We start from the raw sequence: 19507 nt of genomic DNA, 5'->3' as shown, positions 1-19507 counted from the left end.
CTCAACTGCCCCCCAGGAGTCTCTTTTTGTTTGAAGGGTCCAAACTCCCTCACCCACTTGGGTGGTAGGGTCTTCACCACTGCATAGGACCAGAGGGCTGGGGCCACTGTCTGCCTCCGGGGCCTGAGGCTGGGGGTGCCAGGAGGAGGAGGCCAGCAGAGCAGGTGGAACCACGGGAAGCCTCGTGTGGGGTCTGCTTGTGGGTAGACAGGGTGGGGGGAACGGGAATGGGGAGAAAACCCTCTGAACCTTTGAGATCGACTCTTTTGGGTGACTCGACTTCCAGGAACCGCAGTGGGTGACCCGGTAACCAAGGCTGTGCTAGGGCTCAGGACCCTTAGGTCCCATCACTCGGAGGCTGTGTCTGCAGAGTGGGGTTCCCAGGTGCTTGTGGTCCTTCCAATGATGCAGGCTCCTCCAAGTTTCCTTCTGCTTGTGTTTTCTCAAGAGGCTGAGCGCAAGGTTAGACCCAGGAGAGACTTGGTAAAGATGTCCGTTTCTGACGCAGCAACCTCAGGCCATCTTTCTTGGAGGTTTGGAGTGGACTGGAAGATGTCTTTCCTGTTGACAGTATTGAGTTTTACACGAGGCAGGGGTATGTGTGTGTCTGGGGGAGTCTGGGCTCAGAACTCCCCTTCCTTCTCTCTCCTGCTCTCCTTTGATCTGCGGTTGCAGCTCTGTGGGGCTCAGCCCATTCTCAGACCCTACGACCCCATCCCCCAGGCTGAAGTCTTTCTTCCTCCCAGTTCTTCCATCCGTCAGTCACAGAAAGGGTACCTACAGCACCAGCTTCCCATGGCCTGCCCCGAGTAGGTGCATCGGTCTCCGAGAAGGTTTCTGTGCACCTAACGTCCAGTGGAAGTTCATAGATGAAGCTCAGGGGTTGGGAGGCTTGGGTATCTCTGAGAGGGGTGCCCCCTCCTCACCCCACCAAGGCTCAGGCCAAAAAGTTCACGGGGCAAGGGGAGGGGCAGCGCAGACAGTGGGCAGTTCTCTCTCTCTCTCGTGTCCTTACAGGATGTGAGGAACCAAGCCCTGTATGAGGGGATCTCTGTGTTAAAATGTACCCGCAGGATTTTTTTTTAAACAGCTTCCTTTATTTATTTACTTGTGTCTGCACCGGGTCTTCGTTGCTCCACAGGCTTTTCCCTAGTTGCGGCAAGTGGGGGCTACTCTTTATTGCAGTACACGGGATTCTCATTACAGTGGCTTCTTTTGATTTTGGGGAGCACCGGCTGTAGAGTGCAGAATCAATGGTTGTGGCATATGGCATGTGGGATCTTCCCGGACTAGGGATCGAACCTGTGTCCCCTGCATTGGCAGGAGGATTTTTATCCACTGTACCACCAGGGAAGCCCCCCAAGATTGTTTTTTTTTTTAACGATATGCACGCTTATTATTTTATTGACCATGCCATACAGCATATGGGATTTTAGTTCCCTAATTAGGGATCAAACTTGTGCCTCCTGCAGTGGAAACATGGGGTTCTTAACCACTGGACTGCCAGGGAAGTCCTTACCCGTGGAATTTTGATTTATAGAGGTGACTGAGTGAAGCCCAGAGAGATTAGTGCTTCTGACAGAAGGATTTGTTATTTACACTTCTCCAGGGGAGGGACCGTGGGGGAAGCACCAGGTCAGTCAGGAGGCAGAAGGAGCGTGGGGAATGCATGGCCCAGAGCCCGGATTGTGTTTTCCACAGGAAAGGCATGACAGGGCAGAGGAAGCAGCTGAGGGCGGGTTGGTCTGAATAATGTTGCCAGCTCTGGGCTACAGGACGGTCTCTAGTTCTAGGGTTCCTGGGCAGGGGGTTGGATATCGGCTTGATGGGTGAGAGTTAGATAAAGGAGTTGATTGGAGGTAAGGACCCACGATTGGTTGGTTTGCACAGAAAGGCACGTTGAGTTGTTTATTATCTCTAGGAATTAGCATGGCCCGGGAGGGGCAGTCTCTCCTTGGTCAGCTAGACTCCCCTGGAGATGTCAAAATATCATAAAATAAAAGCAATGGATTAATCATGTTCATCAGGAATGTGAGAGAGAAACCGAACCCAGGTCACTCCTTCTGGGCCTCTGGGAGGAAGAAACCACAGCATCCTCAAAGGGAAAAAACATGGCCACCGGCCGTGGGGCTGTCTCCACGACGCCAACCACAGGTCTGTTCTGCATAGATGCAAATACACTGATCAGACGGTTGGTGTCTTCTGCACTTGGTTGGAAATATGTGTGTTTAAGGAGAGGCAAAGCCATTTTTTTTTATACCATGGTTATAGATTTTAGTCAGAATGATATTGCTGAAGGTTGTCATCCACGTCTGCTCCTAAAGCATATTCTTGTTTAGTAAAGAATAACTATGGATGCATGGAAGAATTTCAGAGCTGAAATGGTCATTGAGGGCGGTAATTCCCAAGCACAAACCCAACATTTTTGACAATGAGACAAAACGACAGTCTGTAATGTGTTTTATTGTGGTGTTGAACCCATTCAGTTGCGAGAACAGGATTTTTATTCCATAATTTTGTCCTGTCTACACATTATGGCATTCAAATACCTTTTCTTTTATGAAATAATGGTGGTAGTTGTTGGTGATTTGCAGCAAAATAAATGTCTGTGACCCTGAATAAAAACAGAATAATGGCAATGCCTGACATTTATAATGTGCCCTATCATTTATGCTATACTTCTGTGTATATTATCTTATTTAATTTTTACATTTGGTTTTTCAAAACGTCACTAAAAACAAGGTGGGAGGTGGTGCAAATTGCCCTGACTGAGGAGTCAGAAAATCCTGGGACTCATGCGTCTGAGCTTTAAAGGTATCAGACCTGGGTCTGAAGCCCAGTTGCTTCATTTGCTCTCTGTGCTGCTTTGGGCAAGTTACCTAACATTTCTGGGCCTGGGTTTACTCCATTGTGGAAAGGTGGTCATAATGTCTGCTTTACTTCTAGAGTCACCGCGGGCATAGCGGTCATGTACGTGGGTGTCAGGGTCTGCACCCCACACGTAGGAAGCGTTTCCTGGTTCTCACTAATTATGGGCTTTTGGATGAGGTTACTACACCTGGTGCAGGTGTAGGAGCTGCATCTTAGCATCTCCTGGAGTGCGGTCTTTTCCGTGCTCTACTGGTTCCGTGGCCGGCTCCACGTCACTGTCACAGTCTGAATCCCCAGGGAGCCCTCCTGAGCTGGCCATAGAGACTGGGAGGAGTTTGGGGAATGGGCCTGCTCTGTTCCCCATCCCTTCTCCAGTTGAAGCCACCATCGTCTTCTCTCCTGGACAAATCCAGCCCCCCATGCTGGCCTGCCTGCCTCTGGTCTCTCCCACTTTGATTCTTCCTACAGAGTGTCAGAGAGACCTTCACAGGTGGCAGACTTGTCCTCATACCCTGATGCCCTTTCGTGATTCCTCTCCAGTAAAGGATGAGACTTTCCTCGGCATGACCTAGCTGCCCACCTTTCCCACATTGCTTTCCCCTTCCTTTCCACACTGACTTCTAAAAGGAGCTCCAAGCACAGTTTTCTCTTAAGCTAGATGAAAAGCTGGAGCAGTGCATCCAGCCCCCTGGAGGGGATGGTAGCAGATGCTAGCAAGAGATGCTAGGAAGGACTTGGGCTTCCAGAGTGATTCCCTCAGGACCCAGTCCTCTTGGCCTCTGCCCTCTACTCCATTCACAGCTGTTTGGATCAGGGAGTGGGTCTACCCATTTCCTGCCGGAACCTACTGTCACCACAGAGGAGGCTGGGGGCACAGCCATTGGTTTGGTGGGTGTAGTAACTCTCCTTCCCCTGCCCACCAGGTCCCATTCCAGGGAGGAGCGTGACTCCCAGGAGACCCATGGCTGCGTCACTCTCTCCATCCCCCCTCCCTTGCCCTCCCAGCAGCTTCCCAAGGCACTGGGCACTCTACATGGATCTTCACGAACACCTGGATGCTGGGAAGGGCTGCAGTCATCACAACTGTGTCACACTGAGAAGATGAATGCATGCATGCTAAGTCCCTTTAGCCGCGTCCAACTCTTTGTGACCCTATGAACTGTAGCCTGCCAGGCTCAGGGGTACACAACCTTCCACCGAAGGTTCTCAAACCCAGATCTCTTCACTCCTCTGTCTCAAGAGCTTAGTCTCATGTCTGGTCTGAGCTCCCATTTTCCCCCTTTCTGGTCACCCCAGGTACTGGGAGAAGTGCCCACTGTCCCCTGTGTCACACAGGTACCCTCTCCAAGAGCCAGCTCCACGAACACCCCCCCAAAACTGTGCAGTCCAGGATGTGCACAGAAAAGTGCAGGTCAGAGGGACTTCCTCTCTCTCATCTGCACCTGTGGGGGGTGGGAGGAGGGGGCAGGCAGACAGGAGGACTTCCTACTGTGCCCTTGGAGTTGGACCCAGTCTGTGTGGAATACAGTGTGACCTGCTCATGTGACCTGCACTTGTGGTCATCAAATGGCTTTCCCAGGGCCAGTGTAGGGCAGCAGGCAATGCCCAGGGCATGGGGTGGGTCTGTTCATGGCCATGCCTGCTTGTTAGAGCGAGGTGAGTAGTGGATCTCTGAACTCAGTGGACCCCAACAGTGGTCCATACTGAGTCCCAGTCCTGGTCCCAAACCATCCCTTGATCTTCATCCTGACCAAACCTCTACCCAAGGCACTGACAAAGTCCCAATGTCTCCCAGGCTGTGTCCTGGCTCCAGTCCCAGATTCTGGGCTGACCTGGACTTCTTGACCCCAATAACTGTCAGAAGAGCCCATAGGTTATCCCAGAAAGGGAGAGGGGGAAGATGACCATGCTGTCATGGGGACGTGGCTTGACTTCACCTCCCACTGCCTGGGATCAGGGACTAAAGAAATAGCTCTGAACGTCCAGACCAGCCACCAAAGGGCTACCCATCCTGTGTACCCTCATCCCCTTGGCACCCCCAGGAGCCCCACATAGGTGTGGTGCATGAAGCCCCCAGCCCATGGCTGGCCTCCCCACTGTCTGCCTGGTAACTGGTATCTTTTCCTGGCCTGTGTGGGCAGCTTGCTGAGCACAGCTGCAGACGGGCTATATTTAGCCGGCTTTAATGAGCTCAGGGTGGCAGACGTCCGCCTTGGGAGCACTTTTCTTGCGTGCGTGTGCGTAAGCCGATGCTTGGCATGGTCCATTCGTGTGTGTGTGTGCGCGCACGCGCGCACATGCAGGGAAGTGTGTGCCTGTGCATTTGTGAGTGCACCACTGTGTGTGTCAAAGCATCAATGCAGTCATTTACGCGAGTCTCTGTGTGCTGTGTCTGCTTTGCCTGGGACGTGTGCAGCTTCTGACACACAGAGGGGCACAAAACGGGAACAAATGATTAGTTCATTCATCTGCTTGTTTGAAAAATATTTAATGAGCCTCTTTTATATGCCAGGACCTTAATAGTCTCTGGGGATAAAATGGCACAAAAACAAACCCAGTTCCAGCCTCGAAGGACCTTACAGTCTGCTGGGTGTTGGAGGAGGGAAAGACAAGTGAAATAACCACAAAACGGAAAGTATAAGGATTAGTCCCAGGAAACAGAAAGCCATGGTGCTTTTGGGAAGAAGAGAGTGAGAAGGGAAGACCCCCTGGAGGAGGGAACACTGAGGTTTCTGTAGGGGCTATCTGGGCATAGAGGGTGAGAGGTCGAGTCCAGACACAGAGAACAGGATGTGCAAAGGCCCTGTGGCCAGAGGGGCAGGAGATGCTTGAAAACAGTCAAAAGGCTGCCGTGGTTGAGCTCAGAGAGGGTGAGATGAGTGGTGGAGAGGCAGGTGGAGATTGGGGCCTGCGGGAGGACCACACAGGCTGTGGTCAGGATGGGGGAAGCCGCGGAAGAGGACAGTGGGGGCTGACGTGACAAGATTTCTGTAGGGCAATTAGAGTCTAGTCATGATTCTGTTGGGGATTTCCAGCAGGAAAAGGAAGGCTCTCAAGCAGCGTGACTGGGGGAGAGTCTAGTGGGCGGGACTTCATTCCCTGGTTGAGGAAACCTACAGGCAGAGGACAATGCCCTGGGCCTCTGCCAGCCCTGAAGGTCACTGTATGGAGAGTCCTCACCCTGAACCCCGCAGAGCCTGGCCTTGAGGAGAGGAGCCGTGGAGGGTTGGCCTGTGCTGATCCGGTGGGAGGGAGCCTTACTGGGGAGTGGGGAGGGGGAAGCTGGAGGGGAACTTGGAGCCTGTACTGTAACGTCCACTGACTTACTTGTGAAAGAACCACCCCTTCCTTTATTTTTTTTTTTTTGTAAAGCTGTTTCAGTATCGAGACAGGGATGTTTCTTTGTTTTTCTAGAGGCCACTTTGTAATTTTGACTCTGCAGACCCACCCAGCTGGACTGGTGAGACAGCCCCACTCTGGGATTCCAGGGGTTTCCCTTTTCCTCCTCTTCCTGCCTGGGTTCCAAGGCCCCCAGGGCTCTTCTCCACCACAACTGCGTGGGCACACACGTGTGTGCTGGGAGCTCTCTGTCCACACTCATGGGCTCTGTGGGGCTCCAAGCCCCAGCCCCCTCTGTCCTGGTCTGTGGCTCCTGGCTTAGGGGCCAGGCTGCTTGTGGCATAGGGCAGTCAGACCCCCCTCAGATCATCCTCTACCTTCCTGGACTTGCAACAGTCCCCTGAGTTGGGTGGGCACCCCTGCTAGGTCTGCCTTCTCCCTTAGGCCTGGGGCAGAGGGTGGCGATCTCTTTTTAGTCTCAAGGAACCTCTGTCTCCTCAAATCCCTTTCTTCTGAGAACAAAAGGGCTTTTGGAAATAAGATCCGGGAAGCTCTGCCACAAAGCTCCCCAGAGGCAAAGAAGCTGGAATGGGGAGGACATACAAATTGGTATCTCAGAAAAAAACAAAACCAAACAAAAAAACAACACCCTGCTCCGTGCCCTTTGAAAAAAATTCGTATTTTTAATATGTCTCTAGAGTAGATAGCACACGGACATTGTATAAAATAGAAAATTCTAAAGGAATGAAGGTAATGAGGGTGTCTCCCTTTTTCCAGAAGCCACAATTGTGACTAGGTTCTTCTAGAACATTCCAGAGATATTCTCTGCATACATGAGCATCTCCATGAATATTCATTTATATATATCTTTATATATACCCCACACAGATGGTAGCATCCGGTGCCTTCCAGTCTGCACTGTACTTTTCTCAGATGATAACGTATCGGGAGTATTTGACTATTGAATACATCGAGGGAGCATCCTTCTTTGCAAAGCGTGCATATTTCGCTGTGGCCTGCTTTATTGAACCAGGCCCCTGTTGGTGGGCACACAGGTTGCTTTCCTTCTTTCCTTTTTTCCTCTTCTTTTTTTTTTTTGGCTGAGCTACATGGCTTGTGTGATCTTAGTTTCCCAATCAGGGATCAAACTCATGCCCCCTGCAGTGGAAGTGTGGAGCCCTAACCTACTGGACCATCAGGGAATTCCCACAGAGGTTGCTTTCTGTCTCTTGTCCATACCATAAGGGCTGTGATGATGGTTAGTGTTGTATCCACATCGTCCTGCACATGGACTTGGGATTGCTGGGTCAAGGGCATTCTGTGTCTGGAATGACCTTGCCACACTGACCTCCACGGAGGTTGATCTGGTTTTCGATTTCACCAGCAATGAATGAGGAGGGGCTGATTTACCACACCCTGGTGGGAGGCTGGGTGTTGATAACTGTTCAGCTGAGAAGTGAGAAAGAGGCATTTTAGAGCAATTTCTTTTCTTTTTAAATTAATTTTTACTGGAGTACAGTTGCTTTGCCACGTTGTGTTAGTTTCTGTTGTACAACAAAGTGAATCAGCTGTACGTACACATGTATCCCTTCTCTTTTGGATTTCCTTCCCATTTAGATCACTACAGAGAACTCAGTAGAGGTCCCTGAGCTATGCAGTTGGCTCTCATTAGTTATCTATTTTATACATAGACCAATAGTGTGTGGGGCTTCCCCCGTGGCTCAGTGGTAAAGAATCTGCCTGTAATGCAGGAGTCGCAAGGGATATGGTTTCAATCCCCTTGGAGGAGCACATGGCTACCCAGTGCAGTATTTTTGCCTGGAGAATCCCACAATCTCCAGAATCCTCCTGGAGAGGAGCCTGACGGGCTACAGTCCACAGCATTGCAAAGAGTCAGACACGACCAAAGTGACTGAACACGCATGCATGCACCAGACTGTGTATATGTCAATCCCAATCTCATAACTCATCCCACCCCTTTCTTTCCCTCCTTGGTGTGCATATATTTGTTCTCTACTTCTGTGTCTCTATTCTGTTTTGTAAATAATCTCATCTGCACCATTTCTCTAGACTCCACATATAGGCCTTAATGAATGATATTTGTTTTTCTCTTTCTGACTTCACTCTATATGAAGGGATTACCATGGGGGAGTGTGCTGTTGGGTTCCTTTGTGTGCTGACTTTCAAGCAGGGCCAGGGCTGGCTTGATGGGGGTCCCTTAGAGAGTAGGACCCCAAAGTTCAGGCAGCCTCGCTCCTCTGCCTTCCTCCCAGGGATTGCTCTGTAGGCCGGCTGTGGTGTGGAGGCATTTAAGCATTTTATTTATTTATATTATTTTTCATTGTGCTGGGTCTTCATTGCTGCATGTGAGCTTTCTCTAGTAGTGGTGAGCAAGGGCTCTTCTTTATTTATTTATTTGGCTGTTCCAGTTTTAGCTGTGGTATGTGGGATCTAGTCCCCTAACCAGGGATCAAACTCAGGCTTCCTGCATTGGGAGCATGGAGTCTTAGCGGCTGGGTCAGCAGGGAAGTCCTGGGGCTATTCTTCATTGCACTGTACAGGCATCTCATTATGATGGCTTCTCTTGTCGTGCAGCATGGGCTCTGGAGCACTGGCTCAGTAATTGTGGCTTTCAGGCTTAATTGCTCAGCAGCATACGGAATCTTCCTGGATTGGGGATTGTACCTGTGTCCCCCTCTTTGGCAGGTGAATTCCTATCCACTGCACCAACCAGGGAAGTCCATGTGGAGGCACTTAAAAGACTGACAAGAACACTCCTTTCCTACCCGCACCATCGGGGGTGATGCTTCGGGAGGATGAAAGAGCCCTTGCTGGGTGACCTGAGTTCATATCCGTACCCTTTCACTTAACCTCTCCAAACCTCAGTTTTCTCGTCTGTAAAATGGGCAGAACACCTCGGATGAATGTGAAGTGTGCCTGAATGAGGACTAGAAACTTAAGACACATTTGAGGAAGACTGTGTTTATTATAGGAGAGTCCCCAGGAGAGAAGATGCCAAGCCCTTCTAGCATTGCTGTGTAGTGGCAGGAAGGGTTCTTAGGTTGTATGTCTGAAACCTTCCCTGGGCTCGATTCAAGATAGCCACACTGGTTTCCCCCAGGGGAATGGCTCCTTGGAGCTATCCCTAAGCTCCCTTGTGGTGGCCAAAAGTGTGTTTTCAAGAGTTCGGATCTGGGACCTAGACCCTAGTGAGGGTCAGGCCTTAGTGGAGACCAGTATCCCTGGAGGTTTGGCCTCATTCTCCAGATGAATCCAGGCTGACTTGATGGGCTTCTGACCCTGAAAGGGTTGAGGAGTCACAGGAGGGGCCCCGGCCTCTAGATCCCCCGCTCCTAGATGAACAGTTCTTGCCAGCACTCCTGCTGAGTGACCACTTACACCCTTACTTGTACAACATCCTGAAGGGCAGAGAGCATCCTGCCTTTGGGCCAGCATGGGTCACTCTTGAACTGTTAAACAGTCCTTAGTTGTGCTGATTTGGAACTCTCCAGAAACTATCCCCACTCCCATTCATCCCACACCTTTGCTTCCATGACCCAAACGCAGCTCAGCTGGGATTTGCAGGCTGCCACTGTGTCCTATGGAGCCTTCTTCCCCAGGCTGGGCTTCATTCCTTAACTTTCCTTCCCAGTTATTGGGTTCCAGACATGTCCTCAAAGTGGCCTGAGCTGCAGGGACAAAACAGGGATGACCCCTCCTCATTCCAAAGTCTCTAGTGTGTGCAGCCTCAGAGGCTGACTATCTTTAGGGGGTCCCATTACCCTGGCTCCAACTGTTTGCAGCCTTTGGTCACATGACTGGCCTTGGCCACATGACATCTTTGTCGTGTGACCTGACCTTGATCATGTGACCCTCAAGTACTAAGAGATCCTCATAGTTACCTGCTGTATGTCTGATTCATCTTGGTACTTTCAGCCCTGACACAGGTTTGGGCAATAACCAATGGAGGAGGAATTGGCAAGTCATGTCAAGTTGAATTTTTAACTCAAATGCAGGATGGTGACTCACTCATCGGGTTTCCCATTTGTTCTTTCCTTCCATAACATTTCTTTTCCTTTTTGCGTTCTCTCATTTGCTCTCGGCTCCCAGAGGGCAGAGCACTTCACTTTGTTTTGTCTGTAGTATTTGCATTTAGTAGAATCAGGAGTTGTATGATAGCGTGTTGAAAATGTTCTTATTGTGAATATGACACATACTTGTACTGCATCCATTCGATGTATTCATATAGTTTTAAATGAAAAGAAATGAGTTTGCTAGAGGAAAATTGGAAAACAGAGAAAAGTAGAAAGTTAAAAAAAATCACACATTGTCCCACCATCCAGAGAAAACCACTTATAAACACTCTGTGTTTTCTTCCGCTATCAGGCCTCTAACCCTTCATCCCACCCCTCCACCTAGATTGCTATTTTGCATAAAGCCTAGGAATGGGGCTCCAGGGAGGAGGGTGGCCTGAAGTCTGTCTGGTGAACAAGGTCGGTGGCTTTTTTAATTGTTCTCTGGAGCCCTCAGTGGTTGCCTAAGGCAAGGGTGAGGGGAGTAAGGAGGTGGGGCTCTGGGCCCCCCAACCTGCTTCAGCCAGAGCTGCCCACTTTCACATGTTCTACAAATTGGCCTCCTAAAGAAAATTGCGCTGGACAAAAGATTTCACTGTTTCAAAAAAGTTTTAAAACTAACCAACAAAGGCTCATTCTTTTCCCTGCTTCACACCATCCCATCCGTGTCCTGGCCCCATTCACAAACCCACACTCCTTGAGCTGCTTTGACAGCCGAAGGTTCTGACCTGGTTTGTCATCTGCCAGAGTCCCTCCTCCCTAAGATGTCCTAAGCCCTTGGTGCTTGCTCGGGTTCCCAGTCCAGTGACCCCACCCAACAAGCAATGAGATGGGGTTGGCCAGAGAGGTCCAAGTGAGCCTATCAGAGCTCTGGGGGCCATTGCTTCCTTTTCTAATGGCCCCCCAAACACTTGTTGTTGTTTTTTTTTTAATTTGCAATAGATCTTGTCTGGAATTTGACATGATACTCCCTAGGTGCAATCAACCACTTTGAAAATCCAGGTGACATCTGCCACCTGCCATGTTCTGGTTCCTCTTCCTTCCTCTAAGATCCCTCAAAGCAACTCACCCATCCTGCCTGCAGGTCTCATTAGGGTCCAAGGGTATTATTCTGCTGGGCATGGATGCTTGAGCTCACACAGCACGCTTGGACTCATGGAATCTCGGACTGCCTGACTCTTAAGAGGGAACACAGGGGACTTCCCTGGTGGTCCAGTGGTTAAGACTTCACCTTCCAATGCAGGTGGTGTGGGTTTGATCCTTGCTCGGGGATCCATGCCTCATACCCCAAAAACCAAAACATAAAACAGAAGCAATATTGTAACAGATTCAATAAAGACTTATTAAATGGTCCACATTAAAAAAAAAAAGCTTTTAAAAATAGAGGGAATATAGTCCTACCCTCTCATTTTGCAATGGTGGGGAGAGTGCTCAAGATCACCCTCTGACTAGGGCATACATTTCCCATCCTAGAACTCTATGTCTGTATCCTGTGTGTGTGCCCTTCTCCATGTGGGTCTCCCTGGGGAGGGGGTGGGTTGGGGCCGTGGTCTGAACCTCCTGCTTGCTGCTGGATGAAGCTCTAGATATTCCCAGACATTTCTAGATCTAGCTCCTGTCTCCCGCTTCAGAATGGGACAGCCAAGCCACTGGGCTCATCCAGAAAAACATGTGTGTGTTTGCCCATGCGTGTGCTTCAATGTGCTCTAAAGGATTAGGTATTTTTGCAGACCTGTCTCAGAACGTGCCATGTGGTCTCAAGCTGTGTCTAGTTCTGTTCAGTTGACCCTGGGGGGTGACTTAAGAGAGAGACAGGGTGACTGTCAGGGCTGGTAGAAGGAGGGTAAAATTCAGTGGTCAGCTTTAGCCTGGGGGCACTGCCAGCATCTACTCCTTGTGGGTCCCCAGTTGCGGATGGCAAGAGAGATGGAAACGGAGTCTTCGGCCAACCCGGGTGACACTCTGCTTAGGGTGCCGAGTGTGTGGGTGACGACCTTGGCTTTTGTCTCGAGAGCAGTGCGGCACATTGGTAATTAGAAGGGATAATCACGATTTGTGCCTTTCCAAGGTTGTGATTAAGCAAAAATAGCCTCCATTCTTCAACTGGCAGGAGGAGCCATGGTGAGCTGGGTGGGCCACTGGTCCGGGTGCCAGTGCTGGCAAGGGTGCCGAGCACAGGCATGGCAGTATCTGGCTTGCCCCAGAGCTCATCACAAAACGTTGTCACAAAAACAGCTGTGGGCTCACCCCACCCCAAATCTGGGCACGGCAGGGACCCAGCCTGAGTAAGGCCTTGCAAACAGAAATGAACAGGAAGTGGGAAGAAACAGGCAGCCTGACAATGAAGTCCTGGGGCTCCTGGCATGTGGCTTCCCACCACCCAGGAACCCCTGCCGCCAGCTCTTGTCACCAGTGGCTCTGGGGCAGCCTTTAGGGGCAGAGTGATGAGGCCCAGGCCAGACTGCTCTAGAATTCCCAGAAGTTCCCTGATAGCACTCCTCTGGGGACTTCCAAGGAATGTACCTCCCAGTGGATGATGCTCCCTTGATCCTGATTTCTCCTAGGGGGCTGATAGCATAGAGATGTCTCCTAGGTCATGTGCACCCTGGGATCTTCACTTGCAATAAGTTTTCACAAAAATGCCATGACCACTGATAAGCCCTGCTCTCAAGTGGTCCATAGTCTGATGAGGAAATAGACAAGTAATCTCACAGCCACAAGCCAGGCCCCACCAGGCACACTGTGAGATAACCATCTCTGAGTAGATCTCAGAAAGCTTTCCAGAGGTGGTGACAATTGAGTGGGGTCTTGAAGGTTAGGTAGGAGTTTGCTGGTCTGCAGAGGAGGAAGGCCTTACCAGGCAGAGGGTTCAGGATGAACAAACGCATGGAAGAGTGAGAGCTGTGTCTTTGAGTGATTCAGAGCCTGTGGCCTCACTCATTGTGGTAGGAATGTCTGGTTCTTAGAGGAGCAGAACCCTTGTGGGCAAGATACCAGCAGATGGGTACTAAACTGCCTTTCAGCTTGTCTATAGAGGTCTCTTCTAAGACTGGAGATGGGGAAACTTTGCTCCTGTTACCCAGCTCTCAAGGGGCCAGGATCCAGATCTGGCAGGCGAAGTCTACCCTCCTCCCCTCTCCTAGAGCAAAGCATCTCTGACTTTTGTGCATTAAAAGGAAGCAAGTCTGTGTCTTCAAACAGCTTGCGGGGGTCAGGCTCTTCCCCTCAGCTAGAGAAGGGTTGAGGGATGCTGAGGGCAACCCTGCTGGTCTCTTGTCTCCTCTGAGCCAGGAACTGCCTCAGCATTGTTTGCGTCCAGGACTCAGCATGGTTTGATGCCCAGAGCATCATGTGGGCCCCAAGGGAGCTGACCACAGGAAGATCAAGGATGCAGGTGCTCTGAGTCTGTGTAATCAGCGAGGGTACAGGATGCGGTCCCCACCTAACACAGGGCATGGTGCCCAGGAGATGGCAGGACCCTCATGTCTTCCCTGCAACTTATTTATAGCCTCGCCATGGTAATTTGTGGCAATCACAGTATTTAATTCTGTAATCACACTGCAAGCAGGCATCCAGCCCAGTGAGGCTGGGGATCCTGCCAGGTCTCAGGGAGGGACTTGGGGGCAGGGCAGGAGTGTGGAGGCGGTGATGTCCCCATCAGCTTCTAGCCCCATTGCGTCAGCCGTGGCCCTGACTCTGTGCCCCACCCACCCACCCTGATGCACCCTGGATCATAGTAATAATAATAATAAACAACTACTAACACTTACATAGCACTTAACATGTTCCAGGCCCTGTCCTAAGCACTTTGTATATATGGGTTCCTTTATCCTCATCATCCACTCTATAAGGTAGCTTCTATTATTATGCCCATATTCCAGATGAGGAAACTGAGGCACAGAACTCACAGCTGGTAAGAACCTACATTTTGGGACTTCCCTTGGGGTCCAATGGTTAAGAATCCACCTTTCAATGAAGGGGACATGGGTTTAATCGCTGTTCATGGAACCCAGATCCTATGTACTGTGGGGCAACTTAGCCCGAGTGCCACAACTATTGAACCTGTGAGCTCTAGAGCCCACGTTTCATAAGCGAAGCCTGCGTGCTGCATCAAAGATCTGGTGCAGCCAAAAAAAAAAAAAAAAAAGGGGGGGGCCTACATTCGTGTTCAAGCATTCTGGCTCCAAAGTCCACGGTCCCAGCTAGGTCTCTCCCAGCCCCAGAAGTGAGGGATCTCCCAGGCTTCCCACCCATGACCTCAGCTCTGCCCAGCTCCTGGTTCCTCCTGGTCCACCTGCCCCAGAGCTGCACGCACGAGGATGCACACACTACGAAGCATGGTCGCTTCATCCTGGGGAAGTGACCGTCAGCGTCCCTTCTTGGGGTTTCCCCTTAGCAGACTGTTTCAAGTGCAGTGGGAAGAGGTCTTGGGGACTTCGGTCTTCAAGGTGTCACTTATCATTTTGTGCTTCTGTGTTTCTCTCCTGCAGAAAGGAGATTGTCATACTGCCTCATTGGGAAGTTCCTGTGGAGGTCAGGGGGATGGGAGGGGAACCACTTTGTCAAGCATCGTCTTCCACTAAGTGTGGGGCAGCTCGCTCAGTCTTATTAGTTGTGTGGTTTGGGGCAAGTGATCTTGGTTGTTGGAGCCTCAGTCTTCTCATCTGTAAAATGGGGCTAATAAGAAAAGGACCACAGCTCAGAGGCTAACTGTGGGGGCTATATGAGATAGTACCTGTAAAGCTCATAATGCCTGGAACATAATAAGTGCTCAATAAGAATGTGCCCTTTACTGGTGTCTTTTATTATGATCTTGTCCTGAAGATGGGGTGCAGGCCTCATTTAGCCAAGCCCAGGGCAAGGTCTACAGGATGTTAGAAATAAGGCAGAAGAGCCTGAGCCACTGAAGGAGCCTGAGTAAGTGCTGGGCAGAGTCCAGCCTCAAAACAAGTTTTTTTTCTTCCTCCTTCAAGGCAACCCCCTCCATCATCGGGGAAACGATTTCCTGTCTGTTTGGGCAGCAGCTCCAAGCTCATAAAGCAGTTACCCTTAGACCAGAGTTGTGTCCGTGAGGACACAATATTTCAGAAATGTACTTCCCGGCTAAGCAAAGCTTCTCACTTGGAATTCTTTGCAGAAGTGCCCTCCCCTGGGGCCAGAAACGGCTGAGATGTTGTTGACTCAGAAACGTGTTGGCCAGGGCTCTCACCCACACCCACCAGAGGGTTGCCCACAAAGCCTCTGGGAAGGCCGTTCCCCAGACGTGACTCCTAGTGGGTGCTGCAGTCTCACAACAGGGGGTGGGGGCAGAGTGGGAGGGAGAGAGGGCCATCCTGTCTAGAACCCGCTGCTTTAGCGGTGAGTGAGTTCCCAGTCATTGGAGGCAAACAAGTGGCTCACAGTCCAACCATGTGGTTCAGCCACACAGAGGAAACAGTACCCTTCTCATGGGGAGAAAGGAGAGGCGGTGAGGATTTCTGCGTGGCTGGCATCACTGGGTGGGCCGTGAGGGGGCCATTGGATGTATTAAAGGCCTCTCTCCACCTGAGAGTCCAGTGCAGTGGCTTTCAGAAATGTGGGTGTTAGATCAGACAAACTGTTCTGTAAGGGGTCAGATAATCCTTTGTCGACTGTAAGGACTCTGTGATGACCAGTTAACTCTGCCACTGTGGCACAGGCAGCCACAGACAACACATAAATGAAAGAGCTGGCTGTGTCCCAATAAAACTTTATTTACAAAAACAGATGGTGGGCCAGATTTGGTCCACAGCTCTCGTGTACAGAATCCTGCATGTACGTAGAGGAACAGGAGCTCAGGCAGGTCTGGATGCTCAGAAGTGCTTCCTAGGGGAGGGGGTGGCTGCTGAGAGAAGCAAGGAAAGAGTCTTGGCAGTGGTTGGCCCCGAAGCTCGTGGGTGACAGCTCATGTGGTCCTAGATGCTGGCTTTGCCTCTCGGAGGCTCCACCTCCCCGGGACCAGGGTCCCATCATTTAAGGCTTTGCAGTCACTTTGAGAGCTTCAACCAGATCTTTAAAAAGTATTTTATCCAGCATCTCTAGCTATTTTCAGAGAATGCTTGGTCCGAGTTTCCATCTGTATCTGGGAGTCACGAGATGACACTCGTCCTGCTGCTGAAGTTACTGGGAGAGGAAGAAAGAGCAGGAGAGTTCCCTTCTGGGACACCCCGCCTGGCCTCAGGGACCTCATCATGTCTGGCCTCCCTGCCGGCCTCCCTTTCCCAAGGAGGAGAAAGGTTTTAGGTTGTGTTGATGTAGGAAGTTGGGGCTGGGTGGCGTGGCCCTCCCAAGCTCCAGATGCTATCGTTCCAGTTCTCCTGGGAGCCCAGGCCATGGGCCAGCCAGGGCGCAGGGAGTGTCCAGTCTCTGTGAGGGAGGCCTGAGATGCTGAGTCCTCCATTCCCCGCCCTACAGGAGAACTGTACCGGGTTTCCTTGAGAAGACAGAGGTTCCCAGCCCAAGGAAGCATCGAGATCCATGAAGACAATGAGGTGGGTTTCTGGGGATGTCTGGGCCACCTCTGGGGTCAGAAAGCTAGGAAGAGTCGCTAGCCGGTAGACAGGCCAGCCAGTCTTCACCCAGCTCCTCACTGGCCTTTCTGTGTGAACTGGTGCTGGTCTCTGTCTCTCTCTGGGCTTCCCTGGTAAAGAAGCCACCTGCCAGTGCAGGAGACAGGGTTTCGATCTCTGGGTCGGGAAGATCCCCTGGAGAGGGAAATGGCAATCCATGCTAGTATTCTTGCCTGGAGAATCCCATGGACAGAGGAGTCTGGCGGGCTACAAGTCGGATACACTTGAGCGACCAAACACACACTGTCCTTCTTTGGGTTTCCAGGACCCCGTACAAATAAGAAGAGCCCTTTGGGACTCATCCCACACTAACACAGAGGGGCTTGCCCTCCTGTCAGCCCATGCCCCTCACTCTGAACGCACAGGAGGTGCCATCAGAGTCCCCTGTGTGTGCGTGGTTCTCTGAGTGTCCCCTGCCTTCCCACCCCACCCCACTGCCTGTCTCTCTCTCTATCCTGATTGATGTCCCCCTCAGGAAGGCTGCCCGCAGCGCTCCTGCAAGACACACGTCCTCCTGCTGGTGCTGCACGGGGGGAATGTCCTGGACACGGGCTCGGGGGACCCATCCTGCAAGGTGGCCGACATCCACACCTTCAGCTCCGTGCTGGAGAAGGTCACGCGTGCGCACTTCCCCGCAGCCCTGGGCCACATCCTCGTCAAGTTCGTCCCCTGTCCCGCCATCTGCTCGGAGGCTTTCTCGCTTGTCTCCAAGTGAGTTCCTTTCTGCTTGTTTGGGCTGGCTGGGCCGGGTCGGGGGTGCCTAAGCAGAGGGGCTGCCCCTGCCACATGGGCAGGTGGGTGCCTGCCAAGGCCTCCCTGGGATGTCAGATCCTGACTGACCACGAGCATCACTGGAGGAAAATGATCAGCAAGAATCTAAAGGGATTAACATGCACCAAATACTCTTCTGCCTGGGACTGGGTGGCGCTGGTGCCCCGCAGTACATAGCTCAGACTCCCTTGCTGTGCTCAGCAGGCCCTGGTCTTGTTGGCCCAGATAATGAAGCTGAGGCATTGAGAAGTTAAGCAGTTTCCTCCAGGGTTACGCAGGGACCCAGGAGTCAAAGCCAGGCAGCCCCACTCTTGATCTAAGTCAGAGCCAGTAGAGATCGAGGTGGCACATGGTGTTGTGGATACTCAGAGAGAAGGCCAGGGAGGCTTCCTGGAGGAGGTGATTTTTGGGTGTGCTTTGAGAGTAGCGTAACCTGGTGAGGGGTGTGGGCTCTTCAGTCATCCTGAGCTTGAGTTCCAGCTCTGTGACCCGGGTTGGGGGTGGGGTGGGAAGGGCAGGAAGTTGTTTAACCTCTCCCTATCTGTTTCCTCATCTGTAAAGTGGGGATGATCATGGTATATCAACCATGTCTTAGAGTTTTTGTGAGGATTCTGTGTACTAGAATGGGTGAAGCACATGGTAGGGCACAGGGATGGGCTGGGACTTGCGTCACCATCCTCGTAGGAGCACTGTCCATTGGCAGACAGTGGGCTGGGGCGGGAGGAGGGAAACCCACTGGCTGGAAGTGAGGCAGTGTGCTCTCAGGGCCTTGGCTCCTCATCCAAACCTGCCCTGGAAACTCTGCAGGATAGACTGAGAAACCGGGGGCCCTCAGGACCTGGGGGCCTATGGGAGACCCTGTCCAATGATCCAGGAGCCAAGTGCTCCCCAGATGCCCTCCCTGTTGAGGGGGTGCCTGGAGCCAGTCGGGAGCCCTGGATGCACCTACAGAGCAGTGTGTGTGGTAGATGGCTGGGACTGGAGCCGGGAACTTTCTGTAGTGCAGTGAGAGGGAGGCCAGTGGCACCTCTGTCCTGGCCTTTACCCTCTTTCACAGCCTCTGCAAAGAAGAACCCCCTTGGGGAGGGTAGAAAGGGACCCCCAGCCTAGTGCCAACTCCCTAGGGAGATGGAGAAGGGGCTCTGCGTCAAGTGTGGCTGTAAGGAGAAGGGCTCAGCTCCGCTGGTTGGTGGGTGGGAGCACGGGGAGCACGTGCAGGGGTCTCACATGTCCCCTCTGAGAGAGAAAGGAAAGTCTCCTCTGCCTTTGAGATTCGTCTGTGTTCCCAGAACTCGGGCTGGGCAGATCTCCATCAGAGCTGGAAGAAAGGAGATTAGCTCAGGAAGGAAAATGTATTTCCCCAGCGTGGTTAATAGCCCAGATCCCGGGTGTGATTTTTGTTAAACTGCTAGGCGGTAGGCCTCCCCCTGGGGCGTCTGAATCTGGAGGGGAGGAGCCCTGGAATCTGCATCCTGACTCCCTCTGGGCTTTGGCTCGGCATCGGGTTTGGGAAGCTGAGTTGAATGAAGACTCTGTCTGTCACACTCCAACAGTCGGAGTTAATTGTGTTCCTTCACAATCAATCTCAGTCCCCCAGCAACCCCCTCGCCCCCAGGATATCTGACCTCCAGAGCTGGGTCACCCAGTCCAGGCCGATCTCCAGGAAGACAAATGGCCCAGGGACACTGGAGGGGCCAGCAAGTGGGAGCCCAGCGCTCTCCCAGGCAGCATCTTGCCTGGGCCATCAATCAGCCCTAATCACTGCTGGGAGGGAGCTCTTTCTCAGATAATTAAAATCTCTCCGGCTGCAATTGAGGGCTGTTTCCTCTAATTTGTGATTTTTTGGAGATGAGGAATGGCTGTCAG

General features: G+C 51.8%; 1 protein-coding gene across 4 annotated transcripts in view; it reads left to right on the top strand.

Moving 5' to 3' along the window:
- PITPNM3 (PITPNM family member 3) overlaps positions 1–19507 on the top strand; it is a 97198-nt gene that overhangs the window by 52889 nt on the left and 24802 nt on the right. For 2 of the 4 annotated variants that reach the window (XM_086359505.1, XM_086359503.1), the window contains 2 exons: positions 16716–16792; positions 17346–17581. In XM_086359505.1, coding sequence (XP_086215631.1) covers positions 16716–16792; positions 17346–17581 — 313 coding nt within the window. Of the gene's footprint in view, positions 1–448; positions 596–6285; positions 6332–16715; positions 16793–17345; positions 17582–19507 lie in introns of all 4 variants that reach the window. The other 2 variants (XM_086359504.1, XM_086359506.1) reach the window with 2 other exon arrangements.

The sequence above is a fragment of the Bos grunniens genome, chromosome 19 (genome assembly GCF_055505025.1).
Source record: "Bos grunniens cultivar Pamir isolate PY7600 chromosome 19, Bosgru_T2T1.0, whole genome shotgun sequence".
Classification (NCBI taxonomy): domain Eukaryota; kingdom Metazoa; phylum Chordata; class Mammalia; order Artiodactyla; family Bovidae; genus Bos; species Bos grunniens.
The sequence above is the reverse complement of the archived record's forward strand: the minus strand, read 5'-3'. Positions and strand labels throughout refer to the sequence as shown.